The sequence below is a fragment of the Amaranthus tricolor genome, chromosome 4 (assembly GCF_026212465.1).
Source record: "Amaranthus tricolor cultivar Red isolate AtriRed21 chromosome 4, ASM2621246v1, whole genome shotgun sequence".
NCBI lineage: Eukaryota > Viridiplantae > Streptophyta > Magnoliopsida > Caryophyllales > Amaranthaceae > Amaranthus > Amaranthus tricolor.
Window position 1 is genome coordinate 3,249,692 of NC_080050.1, and position 21,721 is coordinate 3,271,412.

The 21,721-nt window shown below is 34.4% G+C and overlaps 3 protein-coding genes and 1 pseudogene across 4 annotated transcripts; 2 read left to right on the plus strand and 2 right to left on the minus strand.

Moving 5' to 3' along the window:
• The first annotated feature begins 563 nt into the window (after nucleotides 1-563).
• LOC130810206 (pyruvate dehydrogenase E1 component subunit alpha-3, chloroplastic) lies at nucleotides 564-5,405 on the plus strand. The gene is made up of 3 exons (XM_057676184.1): nucleotides 564-1,168; nucleotides 1,883-2,660; nucleotides 4,897-5,405. Exons 1-3 carry the CDS (start codon nucleotides 914-916, stop codon nucleotides 5,172-5,174), a joined length of 1,311 nt encoding a protein of 436 aa, XP_057532167.1. The 5' UTR covers nucleotides 564-913; the 3' UTR covers nucleotides 5,175-5,405.
• A 457-nt stretch (nucleotides 5,406-5,862) lies between these two features.
• LOC130810207 (uncharacterized) lies at nucleotides 5,863-12,077 on the plus strand. 2 transcript variants are annotated; one of them, XM_057676186.1, is made up of 5 exons: nucleotides 5,863-6,172; nucleotides 6,440-6,707; nucleotides 8,546-8,625; nucleotides 8,704-8,762; nucleotides 11,661-12,077. In XM_057676186.1, the coding sequence occupies exons 2-5, from the start codon at nucleotides 6,465-6,467 to the stop codon at nucleotides 11,963-11,965; spliced, it is 687 nt and encodes a 228-aa protein (XP_057532169.1). In that variant the 5' UTR covers nucleotides 5,863-6,172; nucleotides 6,440-6,464; the 3' UTR covers nucleotides 11,966-12,077. The 2 variants fall into 2 exon arrangements, with proteins under 2 accessions (XP_057532169.1, XP_057532168.1); XM_057676185.1 differs by having other exon boundaries at nucleotides 5,865-6,172; nucleotides 6,450-6,707.
• A 2,599-nt stretch (nucleotides 12,078-14,676) lies between these two features.
• LOC130811130 (pentatricopeptide repeat-containing protein At4g01400, mitochondrial) lies at nucleotides 14,677-16,875 on the minus strand. The gene has a single exon (XM_057677311.1). It carries the CDS (start codon nucleotides 16,779-16,781, stop codon nucleotides 15,333-15,335), a length of 1,449 nt encoding a protein of 482 aa, XP_057533294.1. The 5' UTR covers nucleotides 16,782-16,875; the 3' UTR covers nucleotides 14,677-15,332.
• Nucleotides 16,876-18,618: 1,743 nt separating this feature from the next.
• LOC130810809 (protein MITOFERRINLIKE 1, chloroplastic-like) lies at nucleotides 18,619-19,986 on the minus strand (annotated as a pseudogene).
• Between the last annotated feature and the right edge of the window lie 1,735 nt (nucleotides 19,987-21,721).

A 21,721-nucleotide genomic window follows, 5' to 3' on the forward strand; every position in this document is an offset into this window, starting at 1 on the left:
TGACAATATGTTGTGGGTTATCGTGGATCGTTTAACAAAAATATGCATGAATCATTTCGATGAGTTGTAAATGAGAGTTGAACTAGTTGGCAAAGGCCTATATTAAGAACGGTGTACGCTTCCGTGGGTTCCGCATATGATCATCTCATACAGGGATACTTGTTACTTTAGGACCTGATGTGTTACTTAAATTTCATAACAAGTTAAGTTGATCAGGGATAAAATGAAATCAACTCAAGTTCGACAAAAGTCATATGATGGTTTGAATAGATGTTTCGGGGAGTTTGCAGTTAGGGATATGAAATCTTATGTGTGTCTCTAATGCAGGGTGTGATTTGTTTTGGTGTCGGGGGAAGAAATGTCAAAATGGTGAATTAAACGGAAATTGTCAAGACTTTAACGGAAAATGCTACGACTGTTATATAGTGCATAAATTAGATGCTACCAAATGGAAAAATCTTATAAAAGTGCTACCACTCGCATTTAATGAAAGTTCAATGATATAATATGGAATTTCCCTTGGTTAATTAGCTAATGTGTCAATCCACAACTCTACAAGTCAATGTACATCCAATTGTCAATCAGGCAAGAAAGAGACTCACTTGTCCAACTTGATCCATCAACAGATTCAACACATTTAAAGTCCAATTTTTTTGGATGATAAGGTTAACTTCATTGTGTGTGCACTTTCTATATGTGTGGTTGAGTTGGGTCACTTATACACTTTTTTTTTTCTTATAAACTTCTACTAATCTTTACTAGTTCATCTTCCCATCTATCTTGATCAAAATCTCTATAAATTTCTCTTTGTTTTCTCCGCCATTGACAGTATATCTAAGCTCCCAACCCACTTTACATTTTCCTCCATTTTTTCCTCTCTTATTCACCATTCTCGTATTCCTTCCCTACAATCATGTCTTCTTCTCTTGTTGCACCAAAAATCATGCAACCCCTTAATTTTAGATCTAATGAAAAACCCATGTTTGATTCTATCAAATGTTTTACCCCAAGAACATCTTTTCTTGGATCTGCTGAAAAATTTCGCCTCTGTTCTCGATTACACTTTCTAGGTTCTCGCCATTTTCGATCCGTTTCTACTAATGTGGTTGCTGTTTCGGAGGCTGTAAAGGAAAGGAAGTCTAAAAATGCATCTTCTCCTTCAAATTTGGTAATTTTTCTGTAATACACAGTTGTAATTTCCTTTTAATTGGGCAATAATGGATTTTAATTTGTATTTTTTCACGTTTTTTTGGATTTGTATTGCGCAAAGAGTGTACCCTTTTACTGTTTTCTCATTATGTGATTTACATCTGATAAAAATTCGGTAATTTTGTGAATTTATGATGTCTAATTTTGCTTGTTTTCCTTGATTAATACTTCCATTATGTAAAGATTGTACCTTTAAATTGTTATCTCATTAGATGTAATAATTTGTTATTTTGTGATCAAAATTTGCTTGTTTTAATTACTGGGTACTTCTAAAACAATTGTAATTTTTTTTGTAAATTAGTCATTGTGGCAAATTATTTGGAATTGAAAAAAATTTGATTTTTGGATTTCATGTTTGCAAAACTTGTTCCATTCTACTGTGTTTCAATCATGTATAGGTTTATCATTATGTGTGATCAACACTTTGCGAATTGCGAATGGTAAAAAGTGAATTATGGCCGATTTTAGGCTATTTTTGAACCATTTTGCGAATCCAAAAGTCGGACTAAATAAACTAGTCACTGGTGATCAATATTTGCTTCCTTCATTTACTTTTATGTAAGCAAATTGAACTGTTTAAACTTTGAAGTGATTCAGTGATTGTTCTTGTATATACTGGAAATAATGAAAAGTTTTGATTTTTATTTATCTTTTGGGTGGTTTTTGTGTGTAGTTGATCACAAAGGAGGAAGGTCTTGTGCTTTATGAGGACATGGTTTTGGGTAGAGTGTTTGAGGACATGTGTGCCCAGATGTACTATAGAGGGAAAATGTTTGGATTTGTACATTTATACAATGGGCAAGAGGCTGTCTCAACTGGGTTTATTAAGTTATTAAAACAGTCTGATTCTGTAGTTAGTACGTACCGTGATCATGTTCATGCCCTTAGCAAGGGTGTCCCTGCCCGGGAAGTGATGAGCGAGCTTTTTGGCAAAGCCACCGGTTGTTGTCGAGGGCAAGGAGGGTCTATGCATATGTTCTCTAAAGAGCATAATCTTTTAGGTGGTTTTGCCTTCATTGGGGAAGGAATTCCGGTTGCCACCGGGGCTGCTTTTACTAGCCGTTATAAGAGGGAGGTGCTTAAGGAGAATTGCGATGATGTGACGGTGGCGTTCTTTGGAGACGGGACTTGTAACAATGGCCAGTTCTTTGAGTGTTTGAACATGGCTGCATTGTGGAAATTGCCCATTATTTTTGTTGTGGAGAATAATTTGTGGGCAATCGGGATGTCCCATTTAAGGGCAACCTCAGATCCCGCGATTTGGAAGAAGGGGCCCGCTTTTGGGATGCCGGGAGTTCATGTGGATGGCATGGATGTTCTAAAGGTGAGGGAAGTGGCAAAGGAGGCTGTGGACAGGGCTAGGAGAGGGGAAGGCCCTACCTTGGTGGAATGTGAAACTTACAGGTTCCGGGGACACTCGTTGGCGGATCCGGATGAGCTTCGTGACCCCAGTAAGCCTAAACCTTCTATCTCCTTTTCAATTCTGTTTTCGCACTTTTAATATATTCTTGCTACTGACTGAATTCAAAAGTTTGTGCGTAATCATAAATTTGAATGTTGCAATCATTGTTATATGGAATGACATTCGGTTTGGAACGGGGAACGGGAACACGGAACGCAACCTAAATTGACAGAGATACATTATATATAAAATGTATATTTGAAAACAAAACTAAATTAAAATGATTATTTTGCTTTAAGAAATTATTTTCAGTGGAATTTCTTAAGATTTTAAGGTTTCATCTCGGTTTTTTCTACCTTCTTTTTTCTTTAATTTATAAATGAAGGTCAAAATACCTTTTAAAAACGTCTTCTATACCGGGACAGCAACTCGAGCGATTTGGGTTGCGTTTCATGGTGATTGGGGACGGACGTTCCCGGATCGTGGAACGTGGCAACGTTCCACGTTCCATGTAACTATGGCTGAAATGATATCAATAACCAGTATTTTAAAATTGGTAGCGACCTTTTTTTTTGAGTAACATTCTTTTGTTTGAATAACATTCCATGTTCTTATTTCAGTCTAGATTTCGAACTTTTCTAGGTAATTTGATGCCTTGCGATTTTGAAAGAACCTAGATTTACCAGCCTTAAGTTACCAAAATGCCATTAAATGGCTCCCACCTAAGCGGAGTTTGGTGGTTTGGTTATACACAATCTTACCCTTGTAATAAGAAAGTGGTTGATTTCGTTTGACCTTTGCTAGCAAACATGATAGGTGATTTCACATAAATATGAAGTCTGCATAATTTAATGCGCTATATTACTATAGTCCTAGTCCATTATAATCTTAAACCTAAGAAACGATGGACAACGTGGTATGAAGGAAATTCTTCACAATTTCGAGGTTGATGAGTTTTTGGGAAAACTGGAAAACGTTCTGATTGAACTGTGATTGTGATAAAATTTGGGAAAACTCATCTAATTGTTAGTCAACTTGTTGTAGACTGCTAAATACTGATTTATTATCTATAGGATATGTAAGTTGTCAATGTAAAGTGAACAAAAAAGACTTAACACATAAGCTCTAGATAAAGAGGTGTTTGGCAAATAACTTTTTTTCGTAGCTTTTTTGGCTTTTGGCTTTTTGATTGGTCAAACAGCCAGAAAGTGTTTGATTAACGAACTTTAAGCCAATTGAAAAACTGACTTTTAAGCCAAAACCAAACAGCTACTTGGTGTAGCTTTTTTATTGGCCTTTTGCCTTTTTACCCATTTTTCTTATAAACAAAGACAATGATTAATTTACCTAACAACCATTTGCCAAACATTACCCGAATTATCCAAAAACAATGGAAAATTGTATGTTCGGCATTAGCCACTGTCACCTCAGTATGTTTTTTTTATTTTTTTATTTATATTTTTTTTTATTATTATTTTTATCAATTTGCAAGTCTAGCACTTATCTTCTGTCGCATTGTAATTAGCATTACAAAACTAAAGAAAGAAATATTTTCTGATGGTGTTGTATGCAAATTTACAAATATTCACAGCCGGGATGCCTTCTTGAAGTTGCAATCAGTATATTGTATACGATTGTGTCCATTCTCAAATATACGGCAGGATATGCCTTCTGATTATCTATTATTGTTCAACCTTAGATATATAAAAGCTGTATACTTTGTTAGGTTTTACAGTTCAGCCTTATGTTAGATTTGATTTCAACAATTTTACTTCTCTCTTGGAGTATCTCATTTTTCTTGAAAACATCTCTGCTTCCGTTTTCTTTTTTCTCTCTTCTGATTTCTACCATGCCTTTTTCCGTTTTAGTCTGCTTGCTGTGCTGTGTTCATGTGTGTGGTAGGCGTAAACTGGAAGGCATGGTTCTCAATTTTAAGGAATTCGTAAAATTTCTTATGCTATGTTTTAGGAATGATGATTTCATTTCGTGTTTGGCAAATTAATAAAGTTCAAATTTGAATTTAGAATGATAAGGTTTAGAATGTCATTCTCAAATTACGAGTATCTCTTTTTCTTCGTCATAAATAGTCTTCGTGATTGTTGAGCATTAGGAGAGTGGTGCCTTTGTATGCTTATCAGTTGTCATTGTTTTCGATTATCATTCTCGTCTTTTACAACATTAGGAGAGTAATCACAGAATTATCGTCCTCGTGATTAGATGTGATCATGAATTTGTTGTTTTAAAGCATTCTAGATCTAACAACATGAATCACGCGTTGTTGACAGCTGAGAAGGCTCGCTATAGTTCTCGAGATCCAATTGCAGCTTTGAAGAAGTACTTATTCGAGAACAACTTGGCCACCGAAGCTGACTTGAAGGCCATCGAGAAGAAGATAGAAGAAATGATCGACGATGCTGTTGATTTCGCTGATGAAAGCCCAGCTCCACTCCGAAGCCAACTTCTCGAAAATGTTTTTGCAGATCCAAAAGGTTTCGGAATCGCACCTGATGGTACATACAGATGTGAAGATCCCAAATTCACAGAAGGCACTGCCCAAGTCTAACTATTTTTATTTATATATTTTTAGGATATTTATTTTTATTTTCTTTTCTTTTTCAAATATTTGTTTTAACCCGCTTTTCGGGCCCTTTTCGTTGCACCTTGTTACTTTACCTATGTAGGGCTTACGTTCTGTTTCGCTGTTGCGTAGTGACTAGTGTGTATCGGTTGCTTTATAAATGTACTTGTTATCGGCTTATTGCTCAATATACAAGATGTAGTATTCTCTTCGTTTTATTGAGTTTGTTTCATAGTATTCAAAAAGAAGCTGTGTGCTCTTCTTGGTGCATGTACTGTCAAGTCGCTTACCGCCCGTCTTACGGAGAGATGACATTAGAACAATAAGTTCATAAGCTAAAAGTTGTTATTATTAGGTTATAATCTAAGTATGAGGCATATCTCACGGTGAGACCGTCTCATACGAGAATTTGTGATGTGCAATAGCAATAAAATGCAAGTAACTAGTTGTTGCACTTGCTTTCATTTATCGTACAAGTTATATTCATTTGCTTGACCATCGACAATACCTTTTCGATTGCTTTGCCAAGAATGTCAAACCGAGTCTCCATAATATCTAACATGCGTGTGGCACAATCTAGACCTGCTTGTGGTACGACAACACACGACCACATAGAAAGGCACGTTATGGCTAACCAACTACTATAGTGGGCCATGGGCGCGCCATATTACTTTAGAGTGTTTTGCATGCTCGTGGCACGGGCCATAATTTAGGGAATTGCAACATGTCACGTGTCCCCAGGCAATTTCTAAAATAAATTGAGAAAAAAATAAATATTAATCACAATTCCCTACTGTTTTCGATTTTAAAACCAAACCTTAAAACCCATTTTACTCACCCCACCCAAGAGTTGCCAATGACCTCATTAAACTTCTCTTCCCAGCCTCGGTATCAGACTACACTTTCCCCACCACCAGCTCCACATCAACCGTCTTCGCAAATTACAATTGCCACCCGTTAATCACTAAAGATTTCGCATCTCAGTAAGTTTCTTTTTGTGATTTTCACAAATTGAGTGTATTAGGGTTTAATTAAGTCTAATTAAATTAGTTGTTGACTGTTATTGATTGTTTGATCATTGAATTTCTATTGGATGCTTCATATGAAATTTCTCATGTCGCTTGTTAATCTCCCTAAATTGGACATTTGGCGCCCACAACCTGTTCGATGAAATGCTTGAGTGAAACTTTTTCGTTGAACTCTGTTTGTTTTGGTCTGAATTTAAAGTAGAGTAACTGATTATTTTTTAGTTTTTGGCAGGAAGGGGATATTACGATGCAAAGATTGTGTAGATTTGCATCTTCACTTTCTAATGTGGTGACCAAAACTTTATGTTCTCCTTCGGTACAAGAGGTTACACCAGGGCGTTTTCTTAAATGGACTTCATTGGGTTTTGTTCGGACTTCCAAATTTGCTTCTGGGTTTTCTCCACTGCAAGTCAAACCGTTGAATTCGATCATGGATCTCGAACGAGCTAAAAATAAGTCTCCTGAGGACCTTGCTTTAATTTGGGATGATGTAATGCATTTCAACTTTGTTTTTTCTCAATTATTTCTTGCTGAATTGCTAATTTTCTTTGCGGGTCCTTATAAGATATAGTAATTGATGCAACGCAGTTGTTTTCCCCCTTAATTATTTCTTGCTGAAGTGCTAGTTTGCTTTGTAGGTCCATAATCCATATAATCAGATTGTTTGAGATGGTTAGTTAATTAAGGGTATAATACTGCAGAACGTGGGTCATCTTCTTTGTCGATTTAGAAATGTGTAATTTTGATCGAATCATTGGAGTTTAGCATTCTTTTATACTTGCACTTACAAATGTATAGGGTCTTGGGAGGTCACCATTGATATTTGTTGATATGATTACATGTTCAAGGCACTTGGACTCTATTCCTGAGGTGTTGATTACACTGCTCAGACGATATGACAGCAAACATTTAACTTACTGTATAGTGTTGCCATTTATCTTCTTTGGCCTAAATGTTGTTGCCGTTCATGTACCTGCACTTTGCCGAAGAACATTTATCCCTTGATTCTTTGAGATTGAAAGGGAAAGACTTGTTATGCCCTAAATCTAAGCTCTTAGCAAAAGTTTTGCCTATTAGTTGTAAAAATAATAGATATTATAACACCAATGAGATCAAGATGCACAAATTTTGTATTACAACGAGCTTGAAATAACTGATATAAAATATTGCTATGGAAAGTTGAATTGCATTCAAGGCGGGATGAAACCTTTCCTTAAGCAATACTTCTCCCACTTTGGTGTCTAGGGATGAACATTGAAGTTTGCTTCGAGATACAATGCATGCTAGTGAAGGTTTTGACGCAATGCCCTCACTCAATGCTCAGTATTAGAATGATAGTGGAGAAGATCACAGAGAAAGATTGCAAGTTTTTTCACTGAGAAAGAGAGTTTATTAGAGAGAATAGGTTAGAACTGGATTTGTATATGTTTTGAGCTATATGGACACTCTATTTATAGAGATCCTCTTAAACCCTGACCTAACACCTAACTCCACGTCACTAGGGTCAAAAACCCTAGATTTTACCATTTCCAAAGCAAAGAACACGTAAATGCTACAGTTTACAAGTCGCCTAGTCGACGACACGTTGAGTATCAGGGTGTCCACTGGCTGTCAACCCCTCGACATTTGATTGCTTAGAAAATCAATTTTGCGTCAATTTAATGAAGCTTTGTGTAATGAATCAAGAGGGGGACCACAACTGAGATTCACTTATTCTTGGAAGGGGACAAGAAGGTCGAGCAAGGATAACATGAAGTTAGTGGGAAATGCTTTTTCTTATTTAGTAGTGCTTGTGTTAGTACCTTAGTAGTATTTTGCTGTTTATAGAGAGACATGGATGAGTAGAAGTATTATATATACTATGGGATTGTAATGTGTAATCTCTCATGTTTTTAGATATGTAATACCTATGGCTATTTTGAAGTGAAAGCCACTCAAAGTGCTTGATTAATTAATACAACAATCCTTCTCTCAATCCCGTATTTTCACTTACTGTTTCTCAATCCTTCTCTCATTGCCTTAACACGTGATTAATTCAGGTCACTTAAAGTTATACCCCTATTTAATATACCTAAGTTACACCTGTCTGGTTATGATTGTAATAGGTGATAATATACTGATATTATCCAACTTCTTTTCAATTTTTGGGTTGATTGGGTCTTCATACTTATCTTATATATGCATATTTATACTTAAAAGTCTAAAAGATAACCTGTTCTTACTTTCATGTTATATTATCCCAAATCTTGCAGAATACAAATACTGTTTCTTTTCTTTATTTCAAGTGGCTTTGATCTGCAGTTAATGAGTGTTTTCCTACTTTGTCAGTTTCACTTGGGAAGAGGTCATATTGGCGCTTCCATGAAAACGAGTTTGTACCGATTATTCGAGCAAAGAGCTGCTGATTGGTACTTCCTTGTAGCATTGTTCATCCAGTTGCTTTGTATTATAATGCTTTCTTTTAATGTCTGTTTTTTGTATTGTAGTCAATATTTTGTCATTCCCTTGTGGAGAGGAAGTGGATATACAACCATGTTTTCCCAAGGTTTGTCCCTTGCTTGATATCGTTGAAAGATAAACTATTTTACTTCTTGGGCTAGTCTCACGACTAGACCTTAGTCATATAGTTAACTGTATGAGATATGAGTTTATATTAAATGATTACTCTTAGGCTTTTCCGTGATTGGAACAACTTTTGCTTGCAATCTTTGCTTGTTTTTGAGTTGTTTGCAATATGCTTCTGTTTATGATTGTTTTTGACTTGTTTGCAATATGCTTCTGTTTATGATTGTTTTTGAGTTTGCAATATGCTTCTGTTTATGATTGTTTTTGACTTGTTTGCAATCTTTGCTTGTTTTTGACTTGTTTGCAATGAGTTTATATTAAATGATTACTCTTAGGCCATATTGGTTCATGACTCCATAGGTTGATTATTGGGATTAAGGCTTTGGATTTATTAAAATTTGCAAAAAAATGGAAAAGAAAAATTAGAGGTATTGGCTTGGAACGGCAACATTCCTCGTATACAACCATATATAAAAACAAGGCCGCATTGTATCGTATCGGCCATATCGTAAAGGTTTTCAAATTTGCCCAACCGGTATTACCCTCATCGTAAACGTGTAAAAAACCCTGGATTTTAGGTCTTTCCAAGCAATATGTCATGGTTTAGGCCGATATTTGCGGTACAGCAACCACATCACCGACAGTGCATGACAATGTCCATTTTTAAGTGGGCTGCGGTTGGAAATGACGCAGTTTATTTGCTCATTGAAAGAGGGGCTAAACAAAAGAGGGTGGGGTGAATGTGAATTAGAAAAGGTCATGTTTTAACAAAAGTTTAGTTGAAGATATCTGCCTGCTTTAGCTGAATTGACAAGGAATGAGACTAGACATTGTAATCTATCTGTTAACATGTAACATGACACTATAGAACTCTCCTAACTTACATACTATGCTCTATAAACAGCAGAGTATTTATTTAAGCATTATGTTAACAATCTAAGCTTAGCTCAATTGGTAAGGATTCTTATGACCTCAAGTTTTGTGGTTTAAGGCTTATTTTTCATGACTACTTTCTGACTGTCAGTTAGCAGGGATGTTGAATTCCAATGCCTGAATTTCGGTTTTTGCTTTTGTGGCAAATGAGTGTTTACAGGAAAATCCTAGTTAGATTTTGAGTCTTTAACTTGTATTTAATCTAAAATGTTGAAGTTTCATTAAGTCTGTTGTTTCTTCCCCTTGTCTAAGAGCTTCTACATGCTGAGCTGAATTTGGGTTACTTGCTTACTGCCTATAACTGGTTGAAGGAAACTTTTCAGAATTCAGATTAGGAGAATATTTGGTTTGACATAAAAAGTTTTCCTGGAGGACATTTTGTTTAATTTCTTTTGTTTGGTTTGTATAGGCTGAAAAATAGTTCTCTACAGGTTATAAGATAGTTTTCCCAATTTTTCGTTTAGTTGTTGAATGTGGAGAAGATAAAAGTATTACTTACAAGGCATAGTGTAAAAACATGGCAGCATCGCATTGCATCGGCCAACTTGTAAAGGTTTTCAAAATAACCGAACCAATATATTTTCCAACACAATATTCACTGTCGTAAAGGGGTAAAAAAATCTTGTTTGGGCTGTTTCAAGAGATATCTTAAACTTTTGACTAAAATTAGGCGTTATGATAACCGCATCACTCCTGTTACCGCATCGGCGTATCGTTACCGTGATCGCGACCGTTGCCGTATTTTTGCACTATGCTTAAAGCTTGTAATCTATTTTCCCAAGGGTGGAAACATTTTCTTTTTGAAGGAAGGATGCCGTATCATCATCATTCCTAACTTTCCTTTTTCTCCCCTTGTATGCATCCCTTCATTTGCATTTTCTTTCTCACTTTCATAAATGATACAAAACATGTATAGTTGATCTTTATCTATGCTTGTTCCCGAACCTGTTTTCATGGAAGACCATTTTCCTTTCAGAATGTTCTGTCAGACCAATTAGAAGGGGGCTTGGAATGTAAACAGAAATATATAGGGGAAAAATGTCAGCATCGACATTCATCTTTTGAGTTTTGTTTGACACTTCATCTTTTTCTTCCTAGATCGTGATGCCATGTGCTGATTTAAGACTCAAATCTTCCAAAGAGGATGCTTATACATTACTAGTGAACACCCAAACAATGATAGCTTGAAAAATTTGAAATTGGCTCATTTGAGCCAAAGTGAAAGTTGGTTGAGTAAACATGTTCATGGAGAGCTCGAGCATGGAGTTAGGCATGAATATGTTGTGCTAAGTGGTCTAAGTGATTAAGGGAGTTGCATAGCTGAATGTGAATATGTGATGAAAAGAGATGGGCAGTAGGCTCGGAGAAAGGCTGCTTGAATGAGCTACCAAAATGCTCAAACGACCAGCGAGCACAAGCTATCAGAAGTATGTTCCGTTCAAGCACCATGATTGCTCGAGAAAGCACTAAGGGTGGTCGAATTAGCACTTTTGTGCTTGAACCAGAACATAGTGTTAGAACCTCATTTTTGGTGTCTTGGCGGCATGCATACGACTTTGAAAATCTGAGGAATGATTTCTTTGATGCCTTTGGCGTATAAAGAATGCTCCAATGGTCAAAGGAAGAGCATTGGAGTGCAACTAAACACTAGAGTATGTTTGTGGTATAGAATAAACTAGAGAACTCACCCAAAACACTAGTCTCGTGTTTACATTGTTTGTTTGTTGTGTGTTGGTTTGTTTCTTCACCTTCCTTTCCATCCTTTGCTTAACGTGTTCAATTTCACAAAACCATGCCTAAAATATAGCATTTTCTATCTTTTTTTCTTATGTAATAGCGACTAAATTCTGCTATTTCCTTGATTTAGCATCAAATCTATTTGCCAATTATGTGATTCTTCAAGTTTAGCATCATTAATTCAAGCTTCTCACCGACTCTTTTACAGTGAAGATCCCACACATGATTTTCACCGGGCTGGAAGATTATAAAGCTCGGGGAACTCAAGCCTCCCCCTATTTCACTGTTGCACATTACACAGAATTTGCCGATAGCAAAGACTTGGTACTTGTTCGTGGTGATATAGTCTTCTCTAGCAAGCTCACCGATGAAGAGGCAAAATGGCTTATAGAGACCACTCAATCCTTTTACGTCAATGATACGAGGTACAAGTTGGTGGAACTATTCAACAAACAGACTCGTGACTTCGAGTTCAAGGATGTATTGCAAGCTCTGAATATGCCTTCAATGTAATTGTTTTTTATAGCAAAATCAGACTCCTCCTTAATTTAGAACAATTTGGAAACTATGTAGAATTGGTTTTTGAAGCACTTGCCAATCATAAATGTTATGCCTTTGTAGAGTAGTTGCCCACATTAAACTTCATTTGTTATCTTAAGGGTTTTGTCTTTAGCTTATGCTTGGTTGATACTTGATATTAAGGCTTTATGCCCTATTAACCTTTTTCACACTTAAAGGTTTTTGGTTTTAAATAAAAAAGGTGGTTAATTTCTCATTTGATTACTAGTTTACTAGGAAGCACGGACACGCCCCTGACCTGCGTGTTGCGTGTGGAACACTTGTCGGACACGGACACGCGAAAATCCGTGTTCGACACGCCAAATGAAGTGTCCAATATTTTAATATTTTTCCGGACACATGGACACGGTAAGGACATGCGACGGACACGGCGAGGACACGAAAGGGACACGTGCCCCACGTGTTTTTTTTTGTAAAAAAAAAATATTTGAAAACAGGGGTTTGGTTACTCAATTTCTCCCTCCTGCAGACCCGCACTCTTTCTCACTCTAAACCTAAAAACTCTTCCTCTAGTCACTGCCGCCCTCCCGCACGGCCGCACCACGCCACCGCCGGGCGCCGACTGCTTCTCGCCTGCTCCATCACAGACGTTGTCGGTACTACTGCCTGTCTGCTGTGATGATCAAACTTAAATTTACCTATTTATTTGGTTTTCTTTGATTTGGTTTGTATGACTATTTTTAAATACTCATGTTGTTTATTAGGTACTTATATGCATTTTATGTGAGTTTTATGTTTTTAAAGTGTTTATTTACATATATCAAATGAAAGATTGCAAAATTATCTTTAATTTGATATACTTATTATATTACCATTTTCGTGTCCCCGTGTCCGCCATTTTTAAGTTGGTGTTTTCCCGTACCCGTGTCGTGTCCGTGTCCATTTTAGTGCAACTTAACTAGTTTAATGGTTTTAGTGTTGCATTGGCAAAATAATTCAGGCTCCTCACTAATACTACAATATACATATAGTTAACACTACAATTTGCATTAGATGAAACAATATGACAATTTTTAGTAACTCAATCTCAATAAGTGACTTCTACCTAAGCATATACGCTTTCGTCTGTACAGCCTTATCATTATATTCCATAACAGTTTCAAATTCATCCTTTATAGCAAATGTCATATGCAATTTTACAAAAGGATAATATGTTTCCTCTTTCTATTTGAAAAAACGCAATTTCATGATGCTTTCTTAGAAAAATACACCAATGAAAACAAGGCTCACAATACAATCCCAAATTTCAGTCATTTTTTATTTTTTTTCCTGTTTAGACCACGGCCACTAATTGTTGAAAAGAAGAATGTGACATCATACAATTAAATAAAAGAGTTGTTAAATGATAAATGTCATATTTATAGCATTCTTGCCAAATATTATAGGTGTTGTGCTTATGTGGCATTAACTTTACAACTAGAATTTGAAATCTATATAAAATTAAAAAAAGATAATTAGTACCATATCAAAGATCATTTGTGACAATTAAGTCCCTATAACAAATTGTTTTAGTAAAGTATTCAAAAGTGGTATAATTACAACATTATATGTCTTTATAATTTTAGGTATATTTTTAAAAATTGATTACAGGTAAATCAATTATGAACTACTCTTGAATTTTTATTGTAAAATTTTAAATAAAAAACTACAGATAATATTTTTTTTTACATGTTAATACATTTAAAAATATGTGCATTGCGTAGGTTATTACATTAGTATGAATATAAACTCTTTACTCTAAAGTGTTAGATGCTCTTTTACGAGTGTCATAGTAATTATCTAATATAACATCCACTATGCATGTGTTGTATTGAGAAGAAAAACTAAAAAATAATAAGAAGATGCCACGTGTATCTTGTAAAATAAATTTGAGAACGCATCTTTGCGTATCTCATTATAAGGGTAAATTAGGCTAATTTTAAAGCTTCCCTTGAAAGCTAGTTACATACTTGGCTTTTTCATGAATTGGTAGAATGGTAGTATCTTTCGAAAAGGATAATTACTATATTTATTCTATAAGCTTTCTCTCAAATGTGCATCCCTCTTTATTTTTATTTCTTTTTTCCATTTATTTATGTTTCTCTTTATTTTATGAAAAAACCTTTTCATGATTATTTCTTTGATATATGTTGGGAGTTTTTGAAGACAAAAAAAAGAGTTCTACCATATAGAATACAAATAAATTTAAGCTTCTGTAAGGTATATAGTGTGATTATATTTTGTTTGAGTCAATTTCGGTCTAAAAATTAGTATATTTGGGGCTTTTAATTTCAATTTTTCAAAAAATATGGTTTACAATTTACAGTTTGTGAAATTAAGATTTTTTAGGTTTTCAAATTGATTAGAGATATCGTGAATTTGAGACTTTTATGATTAAATATAAATTTCAATTTTTTATTTTTGGCTTTAAATTTAGACAATGTCACGTGTAATAGGGGTTTTTATATGGGTTTGATAAAAAAGTGTTGAATTTTATTTTTCGTTTAATTGCTTTTCAAATCATTCAGCTTAGTTAAAAATGCTTATATTAAAAGGGTAAATTTTAGTTAAGAATCTGTTTTATGCCTATAAGTATATCTAGTGTATACACTGAATCTAAATAGTTAGTATTTCTTTGACAAAAATAAAAAGTTGTATAGAAATCTATAAAACGTGTGCTAAACCATGCGGATGAAGTACATTTTATCTTTATTGTCAATGTTGTAATTGATGGGTAAAAAAGGCTAAAATTCAACAAATTTAAGTTTCTAACAAGAAAAATATGATTATAAAAAACTTGATACAAATATAAAGTTATACATACCGTGCATGGCAAGGGTATTGTACTAGTAAGCTATAATTATCACTATTCGTAAATAAAACTAAAATTCTCGGTTCGAGTAAGTATTTTTTTTCCATGCAATGTTCTGGGATCGAATCTAGTAATGAAGCTTTCACTTGGAACTGACTTGATGACAAACAGGAACACCTCGTCCCCATCTGATTATCGATGAGAGCTGTAAACTGGACCAACACAAATCCTTCCGGCGGACCTTGGCATCACTCTACGCACTCGAGAAAACTTTTCAGGAAGTCCCCCATCCTAAAACTTCTCAAGAGGTCTCCCAACCTTCCCACCAAGCAGATTCAACTGCAGAGTTCTTATCAAATGAATTCTCTTGAAAATCAGATGCACCTTGTTAATATTGAATATGTATTATCAATCCTTTCTAAAATTCAACTCGAGATATCACACTGATAATGTCCTATAATCACATTTTCAACCCAGGAAAACATCAAGTGTGCAGGAAGCAATCATAATTTAACAAGAAAACCTCATTTTTTTCCTGTATTTAGTTTGTATCTTCTTGATCAAATACTCCTCTAAGGCTGCACCTGCCTCTAATATTCTTGTATGAGGTTTTAACTGCACCTTATTCACCTCATTCACTAACCTATCCAATCTACATACATCCTCTACCTCACAAATCCTAGGTATAACTTCTTCCCATGTTCCAATATATGGTGCTTCACCATACTTCAAAACTTCTCCAAGCACACTAGATGCATCCTCTACTCTACCAACATTACACAAACCCTTGATCAACGAATGAGTAATCGAAAAATGTGGCGAACAACCTTTCGAAACCATTTCCTCTATATACTTCCTCGCCTCATCATACATCCCTTGATCAATTAATCCACCAACTAATGTCCTATATGACACCAAATTTGGCAAACACCCATTAGAATACATATCATCTAAAACCTTAATAGCATTGAGTGCTTGCCCCTCCCGACACAAACCGAGCATAACAGTATTATAATGTGTAAGATTTGGATTACACCCTTTAACTTTCATTCTACATAGCAGCTTATAAGCCTCCCTTAGCTTCTTTTTCCTGCACAGACTGTTCAATAAACTAGTATAGCTCAATGTATCTGGCACAAAACCTTTGTTTAGCATATCATCCAACAAATCCATAGCTTTAGTCACCTGACTTTTTCTACACAATGCCTGCATCAAAATCCTGTAAGATTCAACATCGGGCAAAATTTCTCTTTTAAACATTTCATTGAACAGCTTGTATGCAACACTAATTTGATCATTACTGCAAAATGCCCTCATCAAAATATTGTAAGATTTCACATTTGGGGTTACTCCAAAATTATGGACACTCCTAAAAAGATCAAAAGCAGGTCTAATAAACCCACGTTGAGCTACAAGTACACTTAAAACATCATTTAGGTGTTTTGATGTCGGTTTACAATTGTAATCAATGATACTGTAGAATGTCTTAAGAGCCTTTTCTGGCATCTGGGCATCACCGTAAATGCAAATTAATCGAGAAAACAAAACTGGGTTTGTAGATAATTGCAATTTCTTTAATTGTAGAAGAAGCTTTTCCATGAGGGAAAATTGACGAGCATTTCCAAGTTTGAGGATTAGAGTGTGGTAAGTGGAGTAAGAATGTTGGAAATTGGGTTGATGAGAAGCTAAATCAAAGATTTCTTTAGCTAAAAGAGGGTCTGATTGAGAAGATATTAGCTTCTGGATTCGAGTTCGAGAAGCAATTAAGGGTGATGAGGATGATCGTAAGTCATTTTGGGGATTAGGGTTTCTTATTTGGTTTGATGATTGTTGTGGGTTAACATGTTGATAACAAATTTGTGGGTTGATTGAAGAGTAAAAGGAGCATTGACGAGCGATTCGTAGAAGAGGATTACAAGAATAGATAAGATTTTGATGCATTTTTCTGATCTTCTCCATGGTCAGCCTGTGTTCAATTGACTGACATCTACGAATACACGGCTATTGTTTGTGACATTTAAGGGTGCGTTTAGAAGATGATTTGAAATGATTTTTTAGTAGGGTTGGCTGAGACAGTCTTTCGACAGACTATTTTTAAAGTTCAATTTAATTCATTTAAAAAATATTTATTATGCGCATGTATCTTACAAAATACATGTTAAATTTTTAGTACGTATTTTGTATATTAAAGTAGACATATCAACACCTATAACACATAATATAAATTTCTACACCAAACAGCTTAAATACTTACAGTACATAACATATACTTCTATAATATATAACATAAAATATCTACAATAAATAATTTAAACACCTACAGCACATAACAAAATCACCTACAACACATAACCTAAACCCTTACAAGGGTATAAATTTTTGAATAACTTTAAATAGGTTCAATCGGATACATGTAGGTTATTATTGTTGTCTATTTAAATTGTGTTTATTTTAAATTATTTTTGTGATTCTATTCGTAAGTAAAGAAATTTAAATGTTTTTGAATATGCTCGATAGTCAGATGAAAAGAAGTCGTTGAAGTTAAAGTTATAGTTTAAGAAGCAACGATTCAACAGACACACAATTTTTTCAACCAACAAGCTTGCAAAATTTGTTAAAGAGAAAAATTATACAAGAGAGATTTCATTTTAGATTGCATTATTCTTTAGAGTTCTTATTTTTTGATCGAGTTGCAATTCTTTAAACCCACATTTTGTTATTCTTAATTTAGAAATACAAAACGTGTTACAAGATTAAGGAACTTTATCTTTAACGTTACCAAGGTTAGATTCACCTTTTAATTGTTTTTGAGATTTAGCTTGGTAAAAGTCTATGTTGAATTAGTATTTCTTTATTTTTAGAAATAAAGAAAATCATACTCTATTCAACACTAATTTTTAGATATTCAAATGGGATTATGAGGTAGAAGTAATCACATAGTATAATTTCACTTTGATACCAATTAATTTTAAGATATAACAATAATAAAATAAATTAATAGACTCCTATAATTTGATGTTTATTTTATTTTATTTTATATTAATCTCTCTTCTTTCTAGAAGTAGTATATACTATTTAGTATATAATAAAATTAAATTTTAAAGGGTGTTGAGAAACATAATTCATTCCTTGAGAAAACACTCATTATTCGCATTATTTTATTGCTGAACATAAGATGATAATACTCGACATCCTCTTGTTCAATCACAATAGTGAACCTACAAAGGAACATGGGATGTTATGACTCCACTAAAATTTTTAAAATGTAAAAAATTTAAAATAATATTTGGTAACATAGAATTCATTTGAAAATAAGAAATTTAATTTTGATATTCAAATTTAAGAATTGTAAATCACACTCATATACTTGGAATTTGCAAATTTTAATGCTTGACCAAATTTTACATTATTATTGTAATTCTATGGAATTAACTCAATTTTACATTTTTAAATTTAAAATTTGCCAACCATAATATTTGGCTCAATTCAATATTTGGAAATGAATTTCAAATTACCAAATATACAATAACAGAATTTAAAAAGCAAAAAAAATAACGTAAGAGAGTCCATCCAATATTATGAAAATATATTTATAAATACTAAAACTCAAATCATACTTAACATTTGAGCAAAAAAGTCAAATTTAATCAATATTATGAAACTGAAAGATTTTATACATTGTAATACAACATAAAAATTAAAAGTGCTTAACATTCAACATTTAATAACTAATGTAAAATATCTTTATAGTTTGAATTCTAAATTCAGCTCTGATTAATTATCTAACATGCTTTTATTTTCATTTTCAATCTCCTCCACACCAAATATAATGTAGGTGCATGCATGTATGCACATGCTAAGCATTATTCTTTTTTATCTTTATTAGTCGTGGGATCGTCTACGTAAGTTACACTATTAAATATAATAATTTTATATATTTTTATTAAGAATAATGCGAATAAAAATATTAAAATGTTAATGTGTGGTGAAGGGTGAAAAATATTAAAGTCGTTATATGTGTCAGGCACTTCGTCTTAATTTCAAGCCTGTTGTGCCGACTCTAATATCATTAGCTACTTCGTCCAGCTGAAAAATTAGCATGAAACTAATTTTGAATTTATTAGCCATTCTCTTCTTCAAAGCTTGAATGTTTACAACTCTATTAACGTAATCAACGTAACAAAAACCAAGAAATAATTTTTCAATCAAAGATAACAAAAAGTACTCCAAACATAAAAAAGGCATTTAGCGTCCTGCAATATAATTCACCGGCTAATCCACTTTCCGAATTTGCAATTTGTTTAAAATGATCCAAAAATAACCGACAATAATTTGTTTTTGACGAATGTAGGTTCACATCCTGAGAAGATTGAAATCTCCTGTATCAAAAAGGAGCAGAAGCCACCATATCCTTAGACTATTCTTTATGCTTAATATACTGCTCCATGATAGCAAGCCTAGCAATCTCAAAAGCAAAAGTACCTAATTGCACAAAAACCAGTACTATGAACAACTCTAGGACCCATTCCTCTAGTAAAACCAATCCATCCTTCATCCATTATAATCAGTTTAACAATGGTACTAACTCCACTCAATGTAGCAGCAACCTTATTTACACCATCACCAAGAACTTGAGTCATCAACTTAGTCTTGGTCACATTCAAAGTTGTCGATGAAGCTGAAATCACCCAACTAATGCTCCACAACAAACACACTCCAATGGTGTCATCTTCTCCTTGTTTGAGTGGTTTAAAACCGCCGCTTTAAACCCCTCGAACAACGAGAAATTTAAAACCCCAGAAGACAAATTCCTCAACAATGTAGCAGATTAACCAGCATACAATCCTAAAACAATCTTTTTCGAAAATTTTAACTAATACCTCCCAAGATCTTTCTTGTGCACAAGCTTGCATTCTTTGAGGAATTAATTCTTTAGGTACCATTATTGCAAATGATACAATATTCCCCATTACTCCTGCTGTAAGTGGGATTAACAAAGTTGGGTGATTATAAAATTTTGATAAAATTAATTTCCAAATTCACAAGTTGCAAAATAACCAGCAAATGAGAAAGTTGACCATACAAGTACAGCATACGCTATGACTATCCGGAGGTAAGCACATGTGACACAATCGATCCGAACCCATTTATTTTCGACTTGATCTTAGCTAAGATGAAAATTGGAAAAAATAATCCGACTTAAAACACCTACTTATAATCGGGCCTAAAGACCTGAATAACCAATCTCAAATTCCCGTAGCTACAATCTTTCCTATGTCACCATCTTCTATAACACATATAACATGGTCATCGCCCTCAGATACATCTCTACAAAATCTATCTTCAAATTCCTTGTTTGAGACTCAGCTGTTGTAGCAGCTTTATAAAACCCTTCCTTTTGTCGGTGATCTCGAGCCTTCTGAGTTTGTATTTCTCATCATTGTTAAAATTGTCGGCTAGCATATTCTTGTCTGGAAAGTGTATCAAGGAAATGGTATGACATTATCAGCCAAATGTTATTTAGATAAATAAATTTGAGCCAGTGAGGTCTATTAGAAAACTAAAGACAAATTTAAGTGGATGCTGAGGCATAACCGCGTAAGAGAATGTAATAAGATAAATATGGGATGAATATATTTTGGGATATATTTGCTATATATGGCTTAATCTAAATTAGGTAGCCAATTATCTTGATTGATTCCCTTGCCTATTATCTTGTAAATATATAGTTATGCATATTGAATGGAAACGGAGACAATCAAGCTTCCTTCTTCAATACAGTCTTTCATGGTATCAGAGCGTTTTTTTTAACCCCCGAAATATGACAGGCGGCAGTGAACCACCACCACCACCACCACTTAAAATTGACATGTGAGACAAGATCCCACGTCGATAAAATTGTGGGTTGTTGACTTACATATATAGTGGGTGAGCTAATCTTCCTACCACCATATGGTTTTGAGAAATAATGAACCTCAACAAGTGTATGTGCAAGTCAACGCTCTTGACTCGTGGATTTGTAGGCTCAAGCCCACGGGTCTCCCGTGTCCACATGAGTGGGCCATGGTGAAAATTATGTGACGAATTGTCACGGCTTAATATGGTATCGGAGCCGAAGGTGGTTCTTGGTATGATGTGGCTTACATGTGAGGGGGAGTGTTGGAAATACTTCACATGTGAGACAAGATCCCACGTCGATAAAATAGTGAGTTGTTGACTTACGTATATAGTGGGTGAGCTAATCTTCCTACCACCATATGGTTTTGGAAAATAATGAACCTCACCAAGTGTATGTGCAAGTCAACGCTCTTAACTAGTGGATTTGTAGGCTCAAGCCCATGGGTCTCCCGTATCCACACGAGTGGGCCACGGTGAAAATTATATGACGAATTATCACGGCTTAATAGAATGTGATGGCACCAGTACAATAGAAACTTCACGCAAATAGCTGAGATAAGCATCTCATACGAGCATACAATTGACATTAACACCCCAATAACTTAATTCATTTACAAATCAGTAACATTTAGAACTTAATTCAGAACTTCAGTATACACTGTGATTTCAATAACATTCATATACATTCATATACATTCTGAACTTAATTCATTTACAAATTAGGAAAATTAGCTACATTGTCTACTTCATATACATATACACTGTGCAAATGAACTTCTATAGCATTCTGATTTATATACACATTCTGATTTTTGCACATATAGCTTAATCTCATATACACATTCTAATTTGTGCACATACTGGGAGTTACAGTTGAAAAAAAATCAAGAATCAAACTGCAAAAAAATAAAGAACCAACTGGGCAAAAAATAACTTTTTTTCAACAGATCGTGTACCTCTTCCAATTTCCAATGGAAAGAGCATAAGTAATATCACACAAT

Excerpts from the sequence above, each read along its gene's own strand:
- LOC130811130 (XM_057677311.1), bottom strand. The coding sequence starts at position 16,781 with ATGGAGAAGATCAGAAAAATGCATCAAAATCTTATCTATTCTTGTAAT.
- LOC130810207 (XM_057676186.1), top strand. The coding sequence starts at position 6,465 with ATGCAAAGATTGTGTAGATTTGCATCTTCACTTTCTAATGTGGTGACC. Across the intron at positions 6,708-8,545 it reads TTGCTTTAATTTGGGATGAT|TTTCACTTGGGAAGAGGTCA; the intron begins GTAATGCATTTC and ends CTACTTTGTCAG. Across the intron at positions 8,626-8,703 it reads GAGCAAAGAGCTGCTGATTG|TCAATATTTTGTCATTCCCT; the intron begins GTACTTCCTTGT and ends TTTGTATTGTAG.
- LOC130810206 (XM_057676184.1), top strand. The coding sequence starts at position 914 with ATGTCTTCTTCTCTTGTTGCACCAAAAATCATGCAACCCCTTAATTTT. Across the intron at positions 1,169-1,882 it reads CATCTTCTCCTTCAAATTTG|TTGATCACAAAGGAGGAAGG; the intron begins GTAATTTTTCTG and ends TTTTGTGTGTAG. Across the intron at positions 2,661-4,896 it reads GGATGAGCTTCGTGACCCCA|CTGAGAAGGCTCGCTATAGT; the intron begins GTAAGCCTAAAC and ends CGTTGTTGACAG.